The sequence below is a fragment of the Perna viridis genome, chromosome 5, assembly GCF_037379345.1.
Source record: "Perna viridis isolate PV_CMFRI_1.1 ecotype Kerala chromosome 5, ASM3737934v1, whole genome shotgun sequence".
NCBI lineage: Eukaryota > Metazoa > Mollusca > Bivalvia > Mytilida > Mytilidae > Perna > Perna viridis.
In genome coordinates, this window is record NC_142449.1 from 7,663,989 (window position 1) to 7,681,469 (window position 17,481).

General features: G+C 33.3%; 1 protein-coding gene across 2 annotated transcripts; it reads right to left on the reverse strand.

Annotated features, from left to right (window-relative positions):
• Positions 1-1,579: 1,579 nt before the first annotated feature.
• Positions 1,580-11,827, reverse strand: LOC148615806 (uncharacterized). Of its 2 annotated transcripts, none has more exons than XM_088582406.1 (10): positions 11,687-11,827; positions 9,623-9,766; positions 9,157-9,282; positions 8,640-8,672; positions 8,150-8,278; positions 6,737-6,769; positions 4,310-4,438; positions 3,790-3,900; positions 2,923-3,036; positions 1,580-1,782 (listed from the first exon to the last, which is right to left on the reverse strand). In XM_088582406.1, the coding sequence occupies exons 1-10, from the start codon at positions 11,760-11,762 to the stop codon at positions 1,670-1,672; spliced, it is 1,008 nt and encodes a 335-aa protein (XP_088438532.1). In that variant the 5' UTR covers positions 11,763-11,827; the 3' UTR covers positions 1,580-1,669. The 2 variants fall into 2 exon arrangements, with proteins under 2 accessions (XP_088438532.1, XP_088438533.1); XM_088582407.1 differs by lacking the exon at positions 1,580-1,782 and adding an exon at positions 2,577-2,627.
• Between the last annotated feature and the right edge of the window lie 5,654 nt (positions 11,828-17,481).

Genomic DNA, 17,481 nt, shown 5'->3' on the forward strand with positions numbered 1-17,481 from the left:
TCCAAGTGTAAGACAAGATATGAGGCTGAATTCACAGTGTCTGTAGTATCCTTTAAAAAATATGTATATAAAGGACAGGTACACACTTAAAATTGGAGAATATACAAGTAAGGGTTTTTGTCCGAGTCCCGATGAAAGTTATGAGTTCCATTGTAAATTTGAAAGCCAATTTTAATAGCAGTGATTTTTTTAACGTTTTATGTACACTTGGAAGATACTGTTGTGCAATGTTGATTGTTATACAGCTTTTTTGGTAGATTTTGGTAGCCGATTGCTAGGCGAAAGTTTACAATTCAGAGGGAACAAGTCACGAAAAACTTAACGATAAAAAAGGAACAAATATGGTGATGCGCAACGGATGCACCATCTTCTAACCTTTATAAAAAAAATAAATACTTACAGAGATCACCAAAAGGTCTTTAACAAGTGTAATCACAAACTTAAGTAAGCTCTCAAGGGCTCCGACAACAAAAGTAATAAAATCCACGGTAACAGAACGATTACCTTTTCAAAATAAACTATATAGTCAAATAATGACTCAAAGACACATTAACGACCAACGTTTACTGTGGATGGGGGGTAAACATGTCTGTGGTGGGGTTGACGTATTATACCGGTGTACCTTGTCCATGCTCCCAGTTTTTAGTGAAGTCTGAGTTGCTCATTTGCTTTTGTTACTTTGTATGTATGATTTTAGTTACTTAATGTTTTTTTGTCGTGCTTGTCTGTTTTCCATGTCTGGTCTTTGTCCCTGGATTACTTTCTTTGGATTTCCGTTAGAATTTTGGTTCCCTTGATTACTCTTGTATAAGGCCTTAACCACATCCTTTAGTGGAAGGTAAAAAAAAGGAAAAAACAACAAACACACCAAAAAATTCACATAATAATACATCCAATTCTATTCTGGAATATTACAACATACTCCATGGAAACAAAATGAGATATGGAAAAGTTTTCTGTGAGGAATCCGTTGCATTAGTTAAAATCTGACACTTTATTACAAATACGATGAAAACGGACTCCGTTGTGGAATGTAAATACTGTAGGTACTAGGGTGCTTCGAAAATATCACCATCTAGGAATTGCAATTAACAATAGGGAAATCAAGATCGTATCTTTTGTCATCAATTTTTGTATGAAAGTTACTATTTTCTAGTATTATATCTAAATCAAGAAAAGGTGTACAAGTGATATCATTTGTTGACTTAGTCAACTTAAGTCCTTTCGGTAGATATCATGACATGTCCAGTTGGGTTCGTGCAATTATTCCCGATAAAATCAGTGAAAAATAGCATTGTAGTTATTACCAGAACTGAACTGGGAGCCAAATTTATCAAAAGACCATTCAATTAAATATGGCAAATTTTACTAAATGAGTTTATGTGGCTGTGTTACATACAGCAAATAGTGATAACCATATACAGAATCACACGAATCTTAAAGTTATGAAGCTGAGCTAACCCCTCAAACGATTTTTTCTATAAAATAGTTGATACCGACATACTCATAACATTTATTGCAATAATTAAAAACAAAGTTTAAATGGTAGTTAAAGTAGAGATTAATAATTTAGAAATACTACTATTAGAACATTTAATATAAGAAGAAATAAAACGTGATTTTAACGGCTCTTCGTGAAGTTTCGGTATCAAGTATAAGGTCGGAAAGGTCATATGATCGGTGTTTTTATCGGTGATTTATGATGTTGTTGACTTATTTCACTCTCTGTGGAATTTAAGGGTTGGAAAGTGCTCGAGTTAGTTATTTCTTTACGAAGTATTTCTGTAAAATATTTACATCATATGATAACCACGTTGTTAGCCACTTTATCCTGCGCAAAAAAAAAATCCTTAGTTTTTGAAACTTTTTTCTTGTTCTAGAAATTGTAATAAGAATGTCTATTGATACATAGTTCAATTCTTACATTTATGATGGTCATGAATTAATTGTCGATGTATCTTTTGTTTGCTTTTCCATTTCTCATCAATTGTTTGCAGTACGCATTCAATAAAATCGGAATCAGTTTGAGAAAATGTCTTCTAACATTTTCATGTTTGCTAATTTTTGAAAAAAAATTATAGTAACAATAAGAAATGATTATAAGAGCTACATAATGGCATTGCATTCGTTTAACAATGAATGACTGGAATAGAAGAAAGCTTACACAGAATATTATGTTTTCCGTTAATTTTAAGTATAGCAAGAAGGCCATGAAGGCAAACTGATTGACGGTGAAATTTTCGTTAATTGTGATTTATGCGTTTGCCATGATGTCGTTTGTTTCTAGTATTCGATAACATTTACTCCTGAAGATCTAGACATGTTTCCTGTGCCCATGATATGATTTTTTTTTCTGCTTCGATTAGTGCAGGATTGTCTTGCTTTCTTTTTCCAAGAACGTCTTCTACGTGATATTTTGGTGAGTAATTTTTTGTTTTTATAATTATCATTAGCTTTGTAATTGTTGTTTTAATAACACATGTTTAAAAACACAGAGTCAACCTATGTATTTTCATTTTTAAGACGAATCAGGCTTGCATCACCGCATATATATACATTATATATATTAAACTAAATATATCTTGGAGGATTTATTGATTACTTTCCAAAAACCTTTAAATTGGAACCTGCAAAAAGAAAATCAAATAGAATACATTATGAAATGTGTTTTTAACTGTTTATTCATGCCCAGAACATACTAGAAGCATTTTATCATTCTAGTTAACAAGTCAACCGTTGTTGAAAATCCTAAATAATTGCTTACGCGAAAGTATGAAGAAAATGATACTAACTACTGCCTATGTTTTTTTTTTTTAAATTAAACGGAATATTGCAGTCATAGTATTTCCTACACAATTCATAAGAGCATATTTTATTAAACCGAAGAATATCTGTAAAATGAGAAATGGTGTAAATGCTTACCACAGAGACCACAAGTTACTGGACAATAAGTTTTTAGAACATCATCGGAACAAATATGACTATCACTGCATTTGATAAATGTGGAGTCCAAACATGGTGGCGTCGTTGTACGAACTGATTATAAAATTTAAAAAAAAAGTGTCGCCAATAACAGAATGTAAATTATGTTTAAATTTGCAATCCGCTTCTTATATTGAAATAAAAATGACAATTGAAAAAAAAGGCCGCGTAGACCAAATTTAAAATAGGAATAAAGAATAAGGGTAACAATAAAATTACTGAACACTAATCCGATTCATAATTACGTCCAAAATAAATCTGGCAAAATAGATATTACACCACTGGAGCAATAACAATATCGCAATTGACGAAAATATAACAAGTGACAAAGTATGAGAAATTGGGAGGAACCAGGATTTAAACGATAATCCCTGTCTAACGACTTAACAAAGGAAAAAGACACACACAACAACACAAATACAAAGTAACTAAAACAAAAAAAAAACAAAATGCATAGAAATAAAAGTATGTGAGCAACCCGGGCTCCACTAAATACTGGTTGTCTGGACCTGATGCGCCTCTTTTGTAAGTAGCATCTGTCTATTAAAAAATATCCATCGAGTTACTCAAACGGTGTCACGTCCGAGATAGACGAATTAAAACAATATGACATGATGAACAAATACGTTTTCATGGTGCAGATGTACATACAATAACGATCCTCTAAATCTAACATATTATCATTAATCTCGTAGATCAGTTTGATTCTATCTTTTTAACGTCTAAACAAATGAATTAGAAATTTATTTTCTTTTTTTTTTCAATTGAACTCATTATAAATACAACGGTAAGATATATTTCACGAACCACAAAGTCCACATGTAATCGGACAGTATGTCTTTAGGTTCTTGTCTGAACAAACATGGCTGTCTGTACAAGTTATCAGCGTGGAGTCAACACAAGAGCCATTGAATTGCTCTAAATAAAAATTAGAAAATTCCTTTAAAAACTAAGTGTAATTTATGTACTCCCTTTATATAAAAAAATAGCTACTTAGAACTATAAGTTTAGAAATAAAAACTCCAACTCAAATTCAAATTTCTGCAGTTCATGATAAAATTAAGTTATCTCGGTTAAACGACTGCTAGAAAGGGATTAATATATACGTAATGGAGTACATTTAAGAGGGCAAAATAATCAGATTTCTAATTATGCCTTTAGTCTTTTTATTGGTAAATTTATTTCGTATATTTTCTTTGAATTAAAAGTATTCTATTAAATACTTTCTTGTTCCAACTGAAATACAACGTATTATTTACATCACTAGAAACCTAAAATATTCTAATCTTATACTGTATTTAAAAAAAATTACATAAAGTAAATTTACCTGATACACAGAATCCACAAAATTTCGGACAGTTACTTCTAGCCCAGGAAACATATAACCCTTGACATGCGTAAGTGCCATACTCCTCACAGTTACTTAATTTATCAACACAAGCAGTAGAGGTCAATCCTTTAAATTAAATAAAAATACATTCTTTGTTTTCCGACGTGCATGTTAACATAACTTAGTATATATATATTTCTTAATGACGACAAAAGATATTTTATAGTCAATTAATTATATAAATAAATTCCTTTTGCAATTAGGCTACTACCTTGATGTCAAATAATTTAAAGTGATATTATAGTACTTAACATTATAACCAATACTTCCCTTGCAATAGGTCTTCTTCCTTTTTTTCATTACGACGATATACAATGTTAGATAAGAACAAAATAACCGATTTCGACAGTATTTTCTACAACAATCGATAAACACCTCAGTGTGGAATGATTTTCGAAATATAAAATTTACATTTTTTGAAAACAGAAACTGATTTTGTGAAACATTTTGCTGGAGTCTGTCTGTTTTTTTTTTTTTTTTTTTGGTAATAAACATTGTCCGGCTTCTTCCGTGTATCTATTTAATCTGACGGTTGTGAACAAGTATATGATCCGTCCACTAGTAATGAAATTTATCATTTTAATCAAACAACAGCATTGCTTTAGTAATATTGCGGGATCAGAAATATTCGACTTGAAGCTTGATATGTTGCATGTTTTCTTCCCCGCTCTTTAGCCTCGTACAAAGGGTTTTTCTTATATCGTTCTACACTAGACTCATGTTGTATATAGATATATATATATATATATATATATATATACAACGTCTCAGAATGTGACGACTCTATTTGCTACACTGCTCCATCGGATCAAATTGATACAGGGAAGATATATAAACGTATAGAAAGGTCTGAAAAATTCCCAACGATGTTAGAACTGTCAAATTTGCGATGCAAATTTTTTGTCGTTCCCTCCGAGTGACTCGAACTCGTACTGCTGTGACATATATGGCAACACCGCCTGCACAAAGTCCAGCGCCCTAGACCACTCGACCAGCTAGGCTATATAAAATATAGCTTTAGGGAACGACACAAAATTTGCAGTTCTAACATCGTTGGGAATTTTTCAGCATTTTGAAAAAAATCGTCCATTGTATCTTTGGAAGAAAATTTGGAATTATATTTACAAAGTATGAGGAATCCCTATCCAGAACTATATAATTATATCTAGGTGTACCATCTTTTTTGAGAAACAATAATGTATTATGTTTTTGAGCCGTGATTTTAACTGAGTATGAGAAATAGAAGTATACAGTGTTGAAAAATCATAGGTTTTAATAATATTGTGTTCTGTTAATAATCTTGAATTGAGGGTCTCTAAAAGATCTTTCGATTTTTTTAATCCACATTGAATTAATACCACTACGGGAGTAACAATTGCTCCGGTAAGACTGGAGGCCCTCTTCGACAGCTGTGAGTATAGAAGTTAAAAGTTTTGAAAGAGGTTTGGGGGTACATTTTTCAGATCCAGCGATGTAACGTTGTTTGTATGAATTCTTGTGGAGTTTAGGAATCCAGTACATAGACGGTAAATCACAATCATCATCTTTGGCCCAGAGACCAAAAGAAGATAGCACAGATTTATAGTTATCCACTATCTTTTCTTTTGAGAGTGTAAAGGCAGTATAGGTCTTTGGATGTAATACGTATTGCAGACAAAAACAATGTTGTTTAGGCTTTGTCTGGCGGAACAACAGCATATCTGTCATGTAGTAGACAATGTTTTCCTACATCGAGGTCTTCGAAAACTGATGTAGCATTGGCACTCATTGACCTACTTCAAACTTTCATTCGTTTCAAAATTAAAGACCTCACGGCCTTTAAAATATGTCCTTTTTACTTATAATTTTCTACATTTCATTCAGGAAATAACATATGGCACACAATTTCAATTTCGATACAATTTTACGATCGCCACTAAGTTATCCGTATTAACAGAATTATGATCAGGTGACTTGCGTTTCCATGGAAGAACGCCTTTAAGGTCGAAGAGTAAAATGCCAAACTATACCGACTGCGCCAGAAAAATACTATTGACCTTGAATCATTGAAATATTAATTACTCTAAATTGACAAACCTCAAAAAAATTAATTTTTCTTTTAATTATTGCATTGTGTGTACCATTTATTTTGATTTTATCAATGTAAACAACGGTAAACAGAGAAAAATTAATTAACATATCATCTAGTTGGTGATAACAGTTGAAATATAGCAGTTATGGTATCATAAGCTGCTGAGCGAAGTCAACATGTTTCCACTTTGCCAGTGATAATTTAAATAAGTTTCCAGTTTTGTAAGCTTCGAATGTTGTGTTTTTAATTCATGTAAGTATTTTTTGTAAAATTTAAATGTAAAATTTACTCACCGTGGTTGACTGTCCTATTAACTTGTGGCAAACCTTTTAATCAGAAAGTTTAAATATATTACCAAAATTTACCTAGACCTGTTTGTATGCATGACTCAAATCCTTTACACATAACGCCATCGTTGCAGCTAGTTTCTATTATAATTTTTTTTTCTGTACCTATTGATCAGAAAGTCCAATGACAGCAGATTTGTGATTTAGTGAAACATTTGAAAAATCAACGGTACGCTCGCTGTTATAAACCTCAAATAAGGTAGTGAAATGTATATTTTTCTACGATAAACATGAAAATCACAATGTAGGTCGGCAAACATATACTAATAGAAACAATGAGTCCATTATAAGTTCGAGGAACAGAATATTCATTATCAAAAATTAAAGGCTACACTTAGAATAAACCAAAAAAACATAAATAACGACATAAAACACACATAAAGTAAAAAATGAAAGAGCAACCCGGACTTTACAAACAAAAATTAATATGGACCAAATGCCAGATGCTCCGGAAGCGTAAGCATCCTTTTTAAGAAAGAACTGTCGAGTTACTAATGTTTAAACTTGAATATAAAGTCAATACCCATGATAAAACAATTTAAATTTAAATTAGTTCAAATGATATAACAAGAATTCTGTGTCTTTCCTTCAACAGAGAGTATACATTACGCTGATATATACTTTAAATCTGGGTTAACAAGATGACAGTATCTGTCCTTCAACAGAGAGTATACGTTACACTGACATGTACTTTAAAACAATGGTTAACAAGATGACAGTGTCTATCCTTCAACAGATAGTATATATTGCACTGATATATACTTTAAAATTTGCGTTAACAAGGTGACAGTGTCTATCCTTCAAAGGATATTATGTTTTAAACTGATATGTACTATAAAACAAGCGTTAAGAAGATGACAGTGTCTAAGCTTCAACATGGAATATACATTACACTGACATATACTTTAAAACTAGGGTTAACAAGATGACAGTGTCTATCCTTCAACACAGAGTATTTATTACACTGATATGTACTTTAAAACTAGGATTAACAAGATGACAGCGTCTATCCTTCAATACACAGTATAAATTACACTAAATAAAATAATAATAATAATTCGCGAATGGCAAGATAGAAAAATGCAAGACACAACTTTTCTTTTGTGCAGTTTGAATAGTTCATAGAAGAACTTAACCACTAATAAACTCATTCGTAAAAAAAGCAATGTAATTTGGATATGGGTGTCTATTCTTTTCAGTTAAAGAAAACAAGCATATGAAAACAAGCTTTTGGAAATTGACCTGTATAAAATTAAACTCCTGAAAGTCATGAAAATCAACATTATAATTGTATTTACAGTCGATTTTGATAAATAGTCCAATTCCATCGATATACATAAAACAAATTAATTTGCATACCTGACGTACAGAGTCCACAAAATTTCGCACAGTTTTCTTTAGCCCATGCAGCATACGGTTCAATGCATGCATATCTACCATGCTCTTTACAATTGGGTAATTTATCCGCACAAGTCGAATTATTTGACCCTAAAATATGAGAAAAACTAATGTATATTACGTGTTATAGTGTTAATTTACATCCAATTATTATTCAGTAATTTTTCAGGGAATGTTATATTGAGATTGTATTTATTTTGTTACTGGTTTTTTTTCTTCTTCAAGTAAATAATTCTTAAAGACTAAAGGACATTTTCTTATGCATTTAAAAGAATATAGAATAAGGTTTAGGGTTATTTTTATGTGTTTTGTGTTATAAACAAGCTCTCATATGAAGTTTTGTTACATTGCAGAGGTTATAACAAAGGGTTGACGGTACTAGTTCACCAACCGACAACATTCAATATGAATAGATTATTTAATAAATAGAATTATTTGATAAACAGCTTACCTTGAATGCTAGAACTCCCGTTGGATGACAAACCTTTCCGAATATAAAAATTGTAAACTGTTTTAAGTAATTGTTCACATGATACATCTTTTAATCATTCTATACACTATATTGTTTTCTCATAAAAAGCGATACCGGTAGAGTTTATTTTCTTTGTGTAAAATCTTTTGAATAATCTATATTTGTAAAAATGGATTCCTTTTGGTTATATATATATATAAAATTAGTCCCAAAAATTATATTCATCCGTACATTGTACTTCATATTTTACATACAGTCTACGTAGGTCGATTTCCGTCTTTGGTGAATAGTTCCACTTCATTTATTTTGGGACATTTTTGCTTTATAGTATGGGTTTTGTCCATCATTGAAGACCGTGACCTGAAGAAGTTAAATGGTTCGTTGCTTGGCTTTCGGTGGACGACTGCCTCATTGGCAATCATACCACATCTCCTATTTTGATCATTAATTTTCCAAATATTTCAACGACCTATATAAAATAAATATAAATATTTACCTGAACGACAGAAACCACAAAATTTGGCACAGTTAATTCTTGCCCAAGACGCATAAGGATCTTTGCATGCGTATCTCCCATACTGATCACAATGGCTTAATTTGTCAGCACATGTAGAATTTATTCCTGGCTTAATGAATACAAATACACGTATTTACAATAACACTAAAAGAAGCATACTGAAATGAATGATACTCTTACACAGTCCAGTAAAAATATGGAAGAGAATATCAATTTTTTTGTAGAATGCAGCTACGACTTTTAAAACAATAGAACTACATCAATGTCGTGACCTTGAGAAATGGAAAGTTAATGTGAGCTTCCGCTTGTTCCATATCTGCCAGTTTAATCTAAAAGGAAAATTGTTGAACACATATAATTTGTTAATCAAGTCGTTTTGCTTTTACAACACGTTGAAAGTTTCTGAAAAAATCTGGTAACTACTAGAATTCAATGAAATACTTGCCCTTTTCTGTCGGTTGATCGCACAAATTGCAGAACTTGCGACAGTTATTCCTTGCAAAAGTACCGTTGTATATGGTACAAGCTTGCTTAGTGTATACTGCACAGTTTGGTATCACATCTACACACTGCTCGTTTGATCTTTTGTCTTCATTCAAAATAAAATATTTGTAAAGAAGGGAAATTACTCGTTCTTACATAAAAATCTTAAAACCCTTCGTTCAGTAAAAACCCTTAAAAAACAAGCAACAATTATACATGGAAATCTTCCAAATTTCGAAAAAGATGTTTGGTTCTTGTCTTAAAGTTATTTTGAATAATACATAATTTATAGATATTGTACAATCAGAATGCTGATTTGTGGATTTTCTGTGCAGCAATATGAAACTACTCGATCTAAACTTTTTCCGAACGCCTCCGATTTTCAGGTTCAAGTGGAATGGCAGATTTCAAAAAAGCGCTCTCGGTCTCCTTCCTTCTAGTGCGCCATGATTGGGGGTTTATTCTCCCAAAATTATCCATTCCTGTGCACTTGAAAGCTTGGAATTGGAAATAAACATGCCATACATCCACCCAGATTATATACTTTGAGATTTTTCAACTGTACATGTATCGAAAAGCAGTGTTTTAATGGAAACAACTGGTCGAGCTTCCCAAAGCGACGTCAAGACTGTTGAGTACTACCTTTTATGGTGACTTGGATTTCATGAATTGAATGCTCGAAGCAAGTGATACATTAAAGTACTGTCGAAAACGTTCACAGTCTCAAAGAGGATTTACTAAAAAACGTCTTTCTCTTTTTGTCATTCATGCAGTGATTTGTCACTTTGTAGTATTTCTTTTTTTTCCTTGATTTAAAGCCTAATTGCGGGTGTTCAACGATGCCCCAAACGACGATTAAACATTTGATTGCAGCGATGAAAACAACCCAAATAATTGGATGAGTACAGAAAGACTTATTCAGAACATTTTTATATCCAAAAATATGAAGAGAAAATATTTATAGGGCTATATTTTAGCGAAAAATAATTCGGAATGCAATGAATGCCAGTAAAACTAACTCTGTGAACAATGCTCATTAACTTGATATCCCAATTCTCCCATTTGCTAACATGCACGTTTTCACCTCACTATTGATTTGGATCAAATCTTAGATAAGAGGTGTGCAAGGTAAAATGGAATAAAGATTCGAAGAATGTTTCATTCAATTTCATTCAGTGGTGTAGGAAGAGTAAAAGATAACCCCATCTTATCTCTATATCCACAAGTAACAATCTCCATGTTTTGTGTTTTTATGTAAACCCCCAAATTGATTCAACTCGAAATTTAAAATAGAAGATGTAAAATAGGAATATATAATAATGATTCTATGAAAGTTTAATTCAATTCCATTTAGTGGTGTAGAATAAGTAACATATTAGAAATGCTCCCACTCCCTTGTGTATCGGAAGAGTAATCAAGGGAACCAAGGTTATAGAGGTAATCAAAAGAATGTAATCCAGTGACAAAGACCAGACACGGAAAACAGACATACACAATAAATAACATAAAGTAATTAAAATCATACATACAAAGTAACAAAAGCAAATGAGCAACTCGGACTCCACTAAAAACTGGGGAATGGACCAGGTGCACCGGTAGGGTAAGCGTCTCGAAACACCCGCCGGGTCAAGTCAGGGTAGACGAAATATGAAAAGAAAACTATGGCACGTTGAACAAAACAGTTTTCGTGGCGCAGATGGATACACCATAACGATCCACGAGTTCGTTATGACGGAAGGCAGGAAGTACGGACGGAAGGAAGGACAGGCGGACACCCCTATCACTATATACCTCCACTTGAGTAGTGAAGGTATATAGTGATATGTAGTTTTCCCTTACAAAACACGAAAAAAAATCCAATTAAACACATAACCTACAAGGAGTTTACTCTCTGGCCCTGCATTATCCAAATTAAAGCAAGGGTAACTGCAACGGAATTATGACCACATAATGCGTTGATTAATGCAGATGATATTTCGTTTCCTATAATTCTTTATCCAAAATAAATTTGAATAGTGTTTCCTACCTTCAGATTCGACCTTTTGTGAGCTACTCACTACGAGCAAAGTCACGTAAGCAACTGTCCGATATACCGACGCCATTTAATTGTCCCAGTGCCAAGAAGTGAATCTAAAAGGTCAGTCTTGAAGAAATCAGGCTTATCAGTAAGCAGATATTCCATTAAAATAGGTCAATGAAATTTTATCCAAAAAGTTTTTTTTAATTTAAAGTTTATAGAATAAGAGAAAAATAAAGTTTGTTTTAATGTATATATTGGTATAAATAGTTCACTCTCATTGGGATCGCCCCGTGCAGGTCCGGGTGTTAAAAGAATAGGCCTGCAGCAGCGCTAAGCTTGTCGTAAAAGGCGACTAAATAGTGTTCAGAACCCTAGCCGGGGGCTAAATAGACTGGAAATACGGAGAGGTGGGTAGGGACGGGCAATTTAGCCTCCTGTGGCGGAGCCCTATTGTTCCTGCTCCGGGAGAATACCAGAGTAAGGTTCTTTAACGTGCGAGGAACGTGGCATCTTTCCCAACACAGTGCACCACTATGGTTTGCGGTCAGGTTTTCCGTATTATAGCCTGACAACCCCAGCATGTAACACGCCAGGGGTACCCCATTCCACCACCTGGGGCACACATCCCAGTTGCTCTGTGGGCAGAGCGCCCTAGCCCCCGGCAGACAATATGCTTGTCTTTTTGGTTATAAACCCCTAAAATCCCACAAAATCTTTCGTAACACTGTTTTAGCCAATCAATTGCACGATATGAGTGACGCTGACCATCAGCTGACTGTTCCTATACTTTGTTTAATTGTTGTTCTCGTGCTAACATCTTTAATCAATACAGTTAGACTCGGTTTGTGCTAATATGTGGTATTTGTAATACAGGACAGACTTGGCTATCATTCAGGGCTTCTCGTGGACGATGAAAAGCATCAAAGCGCTTACACAATTCCCGGGCAAAGTCATACCCGTGAATGTTGGTCATGGTGTATTCGGGGAAATTAGTTGTCATGTGACCACGTTCAGTCATTTAATTTATTAATTTATCGCGTGATTTAATGTCGATCCGTGACTTAGTGATCAAATTTGTGATCTGCACGCTGTTCAGCTTACAGCATTTGCTGAATCTTTGATCTAACAAAATACCTTTCGGATAAAATCAACACTTTCCAGTGCATGTAAGACAGATAGGTAAGTCAACTTATTAGCGCTTGCCAGTCAACTGTTGAGAAATCTCCAAGGCCGAAAAAAATAATGCGTCCGATCACCATTCTAAAATTTTATAGGATTTGTAATTGGTGATTTATTTTTATTTTATTTAAATTTTGAAATGAAATAAGTCATAGTGACACCAAATCAGAATACAATGAAATCCAAATCTGTAAAGATTAAACATGTAATATCCTAAGTCCACGGCCTAATCCCAAAGGGATTATCCTCGACCAAGAGCACACTCCTGGCACGTGTGTTTACTATCGATTCTAAATATAAACAACCAATATTTCTAACTCTTTGTTTTTTCATCTAAGATAGAAAAAAAACATCTTTGGCTTTATTTCCTTCTTTTTTCTGAAAGACGGCAGACTTTTCAATCATTTTATTTTCAAAATCACAAATAAAAACTTTGGGTATGGGGTCTGAAGATTGGTCGGTAGGGTGATCTAAAACATAACATTTTTTAGGCCTAAACGGATGGTCTGTATATTACTCCAGCAATGCTAATTATTGTCTGGCAAGCTATTTTCTGAATTAATTGGGACATGGAGGAACGGAATTCAAACATCTTACATTGTAGAAGTATTCATACATACAAATAATATGAGGTTTGGGTTTTGGATTTTCAAAAGCGATTCTGAAATCGATTTTTTGTTCAAATTGTTAAAACATTTTTTTATTGGTAAAATGCTCATAAAGCAGTCCATGAGGTAAATGGATTCCTCAAATTGCATTTTTTAAAGAAAAACTTTGGATCCAAGGTCAATAGGACCTTCCTTTTACATATCTTTTAGGAGTTAATGTTCCATACACGTACGCGTATATTATGTGTATGAACTTTTTGACGTTTTGTTTCAAAACACATGACATTTAAGGAATCTGTTAAGTTGGGGTGGTCCCATTAGCTGCCCATTACAGTAACGTGAAATTTTGGGCTCTACATTATACCTATAGAGGTTATTTACACGTAAAAGTACAGTCTACATGTAAGTACATACCCGACGAACTCCAACGATTTTTAGTTTGCTATATATGAATATGTCAGGCTGCATGTATTGACAACTCTTTATATGATTTTTAATTTATCCATTTTTGTTAATGACTTCGTGCCATTAAAGTAAGGTTTGTACATGTACATAAATATATAATTTTAGTCACCTTCTTATTTAAATATTGTACATGTAAATATTACTCTTTTTAAGATGTTAACCATATAAAATATTTTATAATACTTCAAGTTTACTTACCATTTTTGTTTTATTTCCGACTTATAGAAAACTATAACATAATGTCTTTATGTGCATGTTATTGTGTGTAAATAGTTTATGAACTGTACAAGTAGGACGGGCCCGTCAAGTCTACATTTGTTAAATCAAGTATGTTATGTAAATGTACAAAAGTACATAAAGTATTAACTGTTTTTTTTAAATCAAACACTTTAAAAATACATGCATAAACATGAACAAAGTCTTAACTTGACAAGCTGTTGATTACTTCTCAGGTTTATGTATATGTGTGCATGTATTTGTATCACTAAAGATTCTCCCTCAGTATTATTTTTCCATTGGGAATGATAATATTTGATTTTCAACATTTGAGCTCTGCATAAAAAGTGGAGAAATAGTTTAGGAAATAGAAATGAGGTTGTAATAATTTCATTTTCTAAGCTCATTTATTATGATATTATACATATATCTGCATGTAAGTTAAAATACATTGTACATGCACTCTTCTGAAAAATTTTTTATAACCATAGTGATGTTAGATGATATTTTCGTAAGAATATTATATTGACATTGATTTTGAATTACACAGTAAGATTTACTGTATGATTATATATGTACGAGTAACAAAATACACTCAATCAACAAAAGCTGGCATTGATATAGAACAATTTAAAAAAAAAACATTTATGATACCTATTTGTAAAGTATTAAAAATAAATATTTACTCTTTTCGCTTCTCTGCTAAAATGATGATGGTTTTATTTAGTATCAAGACATTAATACTACACAAGTAAAAATAACTAAGTTTTGTTAAATTGTGAAGAAGATTTACGCTGATAGAGGCGTCATCGTCGGTGGCGTCCGTGTTGTCGTTTTCGTCAATATTTATTCAGTTTTCGTGCGATGATTTTATAGTTATGTTTAAACAATTGTTTTAAAATTTTGATATGATTTTACTAATTACTAAATTAAAGCTCCTATTTAATTTTGAGTTTATTGCCCCAACCATTTTAACATTAGGGCCATCCATGTAACTGACAGATACCACACTGTTGGTTTCTGTTAATCTAAAAAAAAAACCTGGAGGGTAGATTTAGGGCAATACCAGTGTGCTTCCATACTTGCAACTCGAGCAATACCAGTCTGTATACAAACTTGTTCAATAAGTAATAAATAGATAAATAAATAGAAATAAGAATAGAGGGGAAAAATAATCAGATACCAGTAATCAATTGTCAACATTCAAAGTTATTCATAAAATAGGTCTGAAGTTTAAAAATTGAGCATATAAGTTCGTTAATTGGAATGATGAATGTTCATGGCAACTATGGTTACAACGTTTGTGGTTTTGCTAAGTAATGTACATAGTAACATTTCGGGACCGTTGCAGTATAGTTCATCGAGGTACAGAAAAAACGGGTATTCCAATAGAGTTCAAAATATCAGTCCAAAAAACCTCGCGGAGAATAAAAGTACTACGGTAAAATAAAACGAAGTGTTCAATAGTATGAATGTAGCTTGATCCACATTTTATACAAGTTTTGGTGACAGGAAGAGGTACACAGGTCACAGTTTTTGTAAGGAAAAATGAATTGTTCATTTCTGATGTGGATTGAGCACTGTTACTGTCCTTGGTTGCTGCCTTTAGCTTGTTAGCATACATCATTACATGCTGTTTCACTACTCGTTTCCATAGGCTTGTCTCTAATGACATTTGCAATGTAGTTCATGAGATCGTACTTCTGGAAGAGCGTAAAGCATTGAGGAATAAAACCATACGAAGTATGTTCTTTACTACTTTGCTTTGCAAAGCCTATGCAGGAATATACATCTGGTGACCGTCTCTGTTCGAAGTGTTGTTAGTTTTTGGAAGAATTGAAGCTTTCTAATATCAATATCATACAAAATGTCGTTGAACCCAAACAGGCTTTCTACCATTATTGTACATTTCCGCAGACCCTAGATTCAAACAGACGTGTTGAAAGAGTAATCAAGGGAACCAAGGTTATAGAGGTAATCAAAAGAATGCAATCCAGGAACAAAGACCAGACATGGAAAACAGACATACACAACGAATAACATAAAGTAACTAAAATCATACATACAAAGTAACAAAAACAAATGAGCAACTCGGACTCCACTAAAAACTGGGAGCATGGACCAGGTGCACCCGTAGGGTAAGCGTCTTCTGCTTTTCTAGAAACACCCGCCTAATTGCTCATATAAAGTCAAGTCTGGGGTAGACAAACGAAGAAAGGAATAAATCAGTTTTCATGGTACAGATGGATACACGATAACGATCCACGAGTTCATGATGACGACCATAAAACTTCTCTAGTGATGACTTCAATCTCGTAGCAACATAACCCTGTTCCAGAAGCCTATTTGTTAGAGTTCTAGCGCGATACAAAAAGTCTGTGTAGTTTCGGCAAGCTCTGGCATAACGATGGGTTGTGATATGAACACTCCATACTCAGGTGCTGAAGGAATGTTGCTACAGATGAAAGGAAAGTTGACAATTTTTTACTGAAAAGTCATCACGTTTGTCGTAAAGTTTGGTCAATAGTTTTTCTTTACCATCGATTTCTAAGTGTAGGACAAGATATGAGGTTGACCTTACAGTGTCTGTAGTATCCTTTATCTCAAGTTCTTTGGGGCAGATGCGATGTATCAAATCCCCGAAATTAGGATTGTAGGCTGTACAATATATAGCGTACAGATTACAAATCGGAACATTAGGTCACGGATCGACATTAAATCACGTGATAATGTATTTAATGAATTGAATGAATGAACGTGGTCACATGACAACTAATTTCCCCGAATACACCATGACCCACGTTCACGGGTATGACTATGCCCGGGGACTGTGTAAACGCTTCAATGCTTTACACCGTCCCTGAGAGACCCCAAATGATAGCCAAGGGCGTTAAAAAAAACCCTCTGCCCGTCATGTATTACAAATATCATATATGAGTGCAAACCGGATCTAACCCTATTGGGTATATATGTTACCACGAAAACGAAAATTAAACCAAGTATAGGAACAGTCAGCTGATGGTCGGCGTCACTCATATCGTGCAAATGATTTGCCAGCTCTGTGTTACGAAAGATTTGTGGGAATTTAACTGGTTTATTTCCATTAAGGCAGTCGAATTATCAGCTCAAAACAACGATGTCCTTGCTTTATAATGCACGAAATGAAGCGTGTAACGGAGATACGGAAAGTGCTATCGTTTTCAACTTTATTGTTATAGTGTTATTTAATGAATATTGTTATAGTGTTATTTAATGAATATTAAATCTCAGCACAGACAGTACCCTTCTTCGTACAAAAATCATAATTGTTTTTTTTTCTTTTGAGGAGGTTTT

Coding starts and splice junctions, on each gene's coding strand:
- LOC148615806 (XM_088582406.1), bottom strand. CDS start 11,762: ATGGCGTCGGTATATCGGACAGTTGCTTACGTGACTTTGCTCGTAGTG. Junction 8,673..9,156: donor TTGTGGTTTCTGTCGTTCAG/GTAAATATTTAT, acceptor ATATTCGGAAAG/GTTTGTCATCCAACGGGAGT. Junction 3,037..3,789: donor GATTACATGTGGACTTTGTG/GTTCGTGAAATA, acceptor TTTTATAATCAG/TTCGTACAACGACGCCACCA.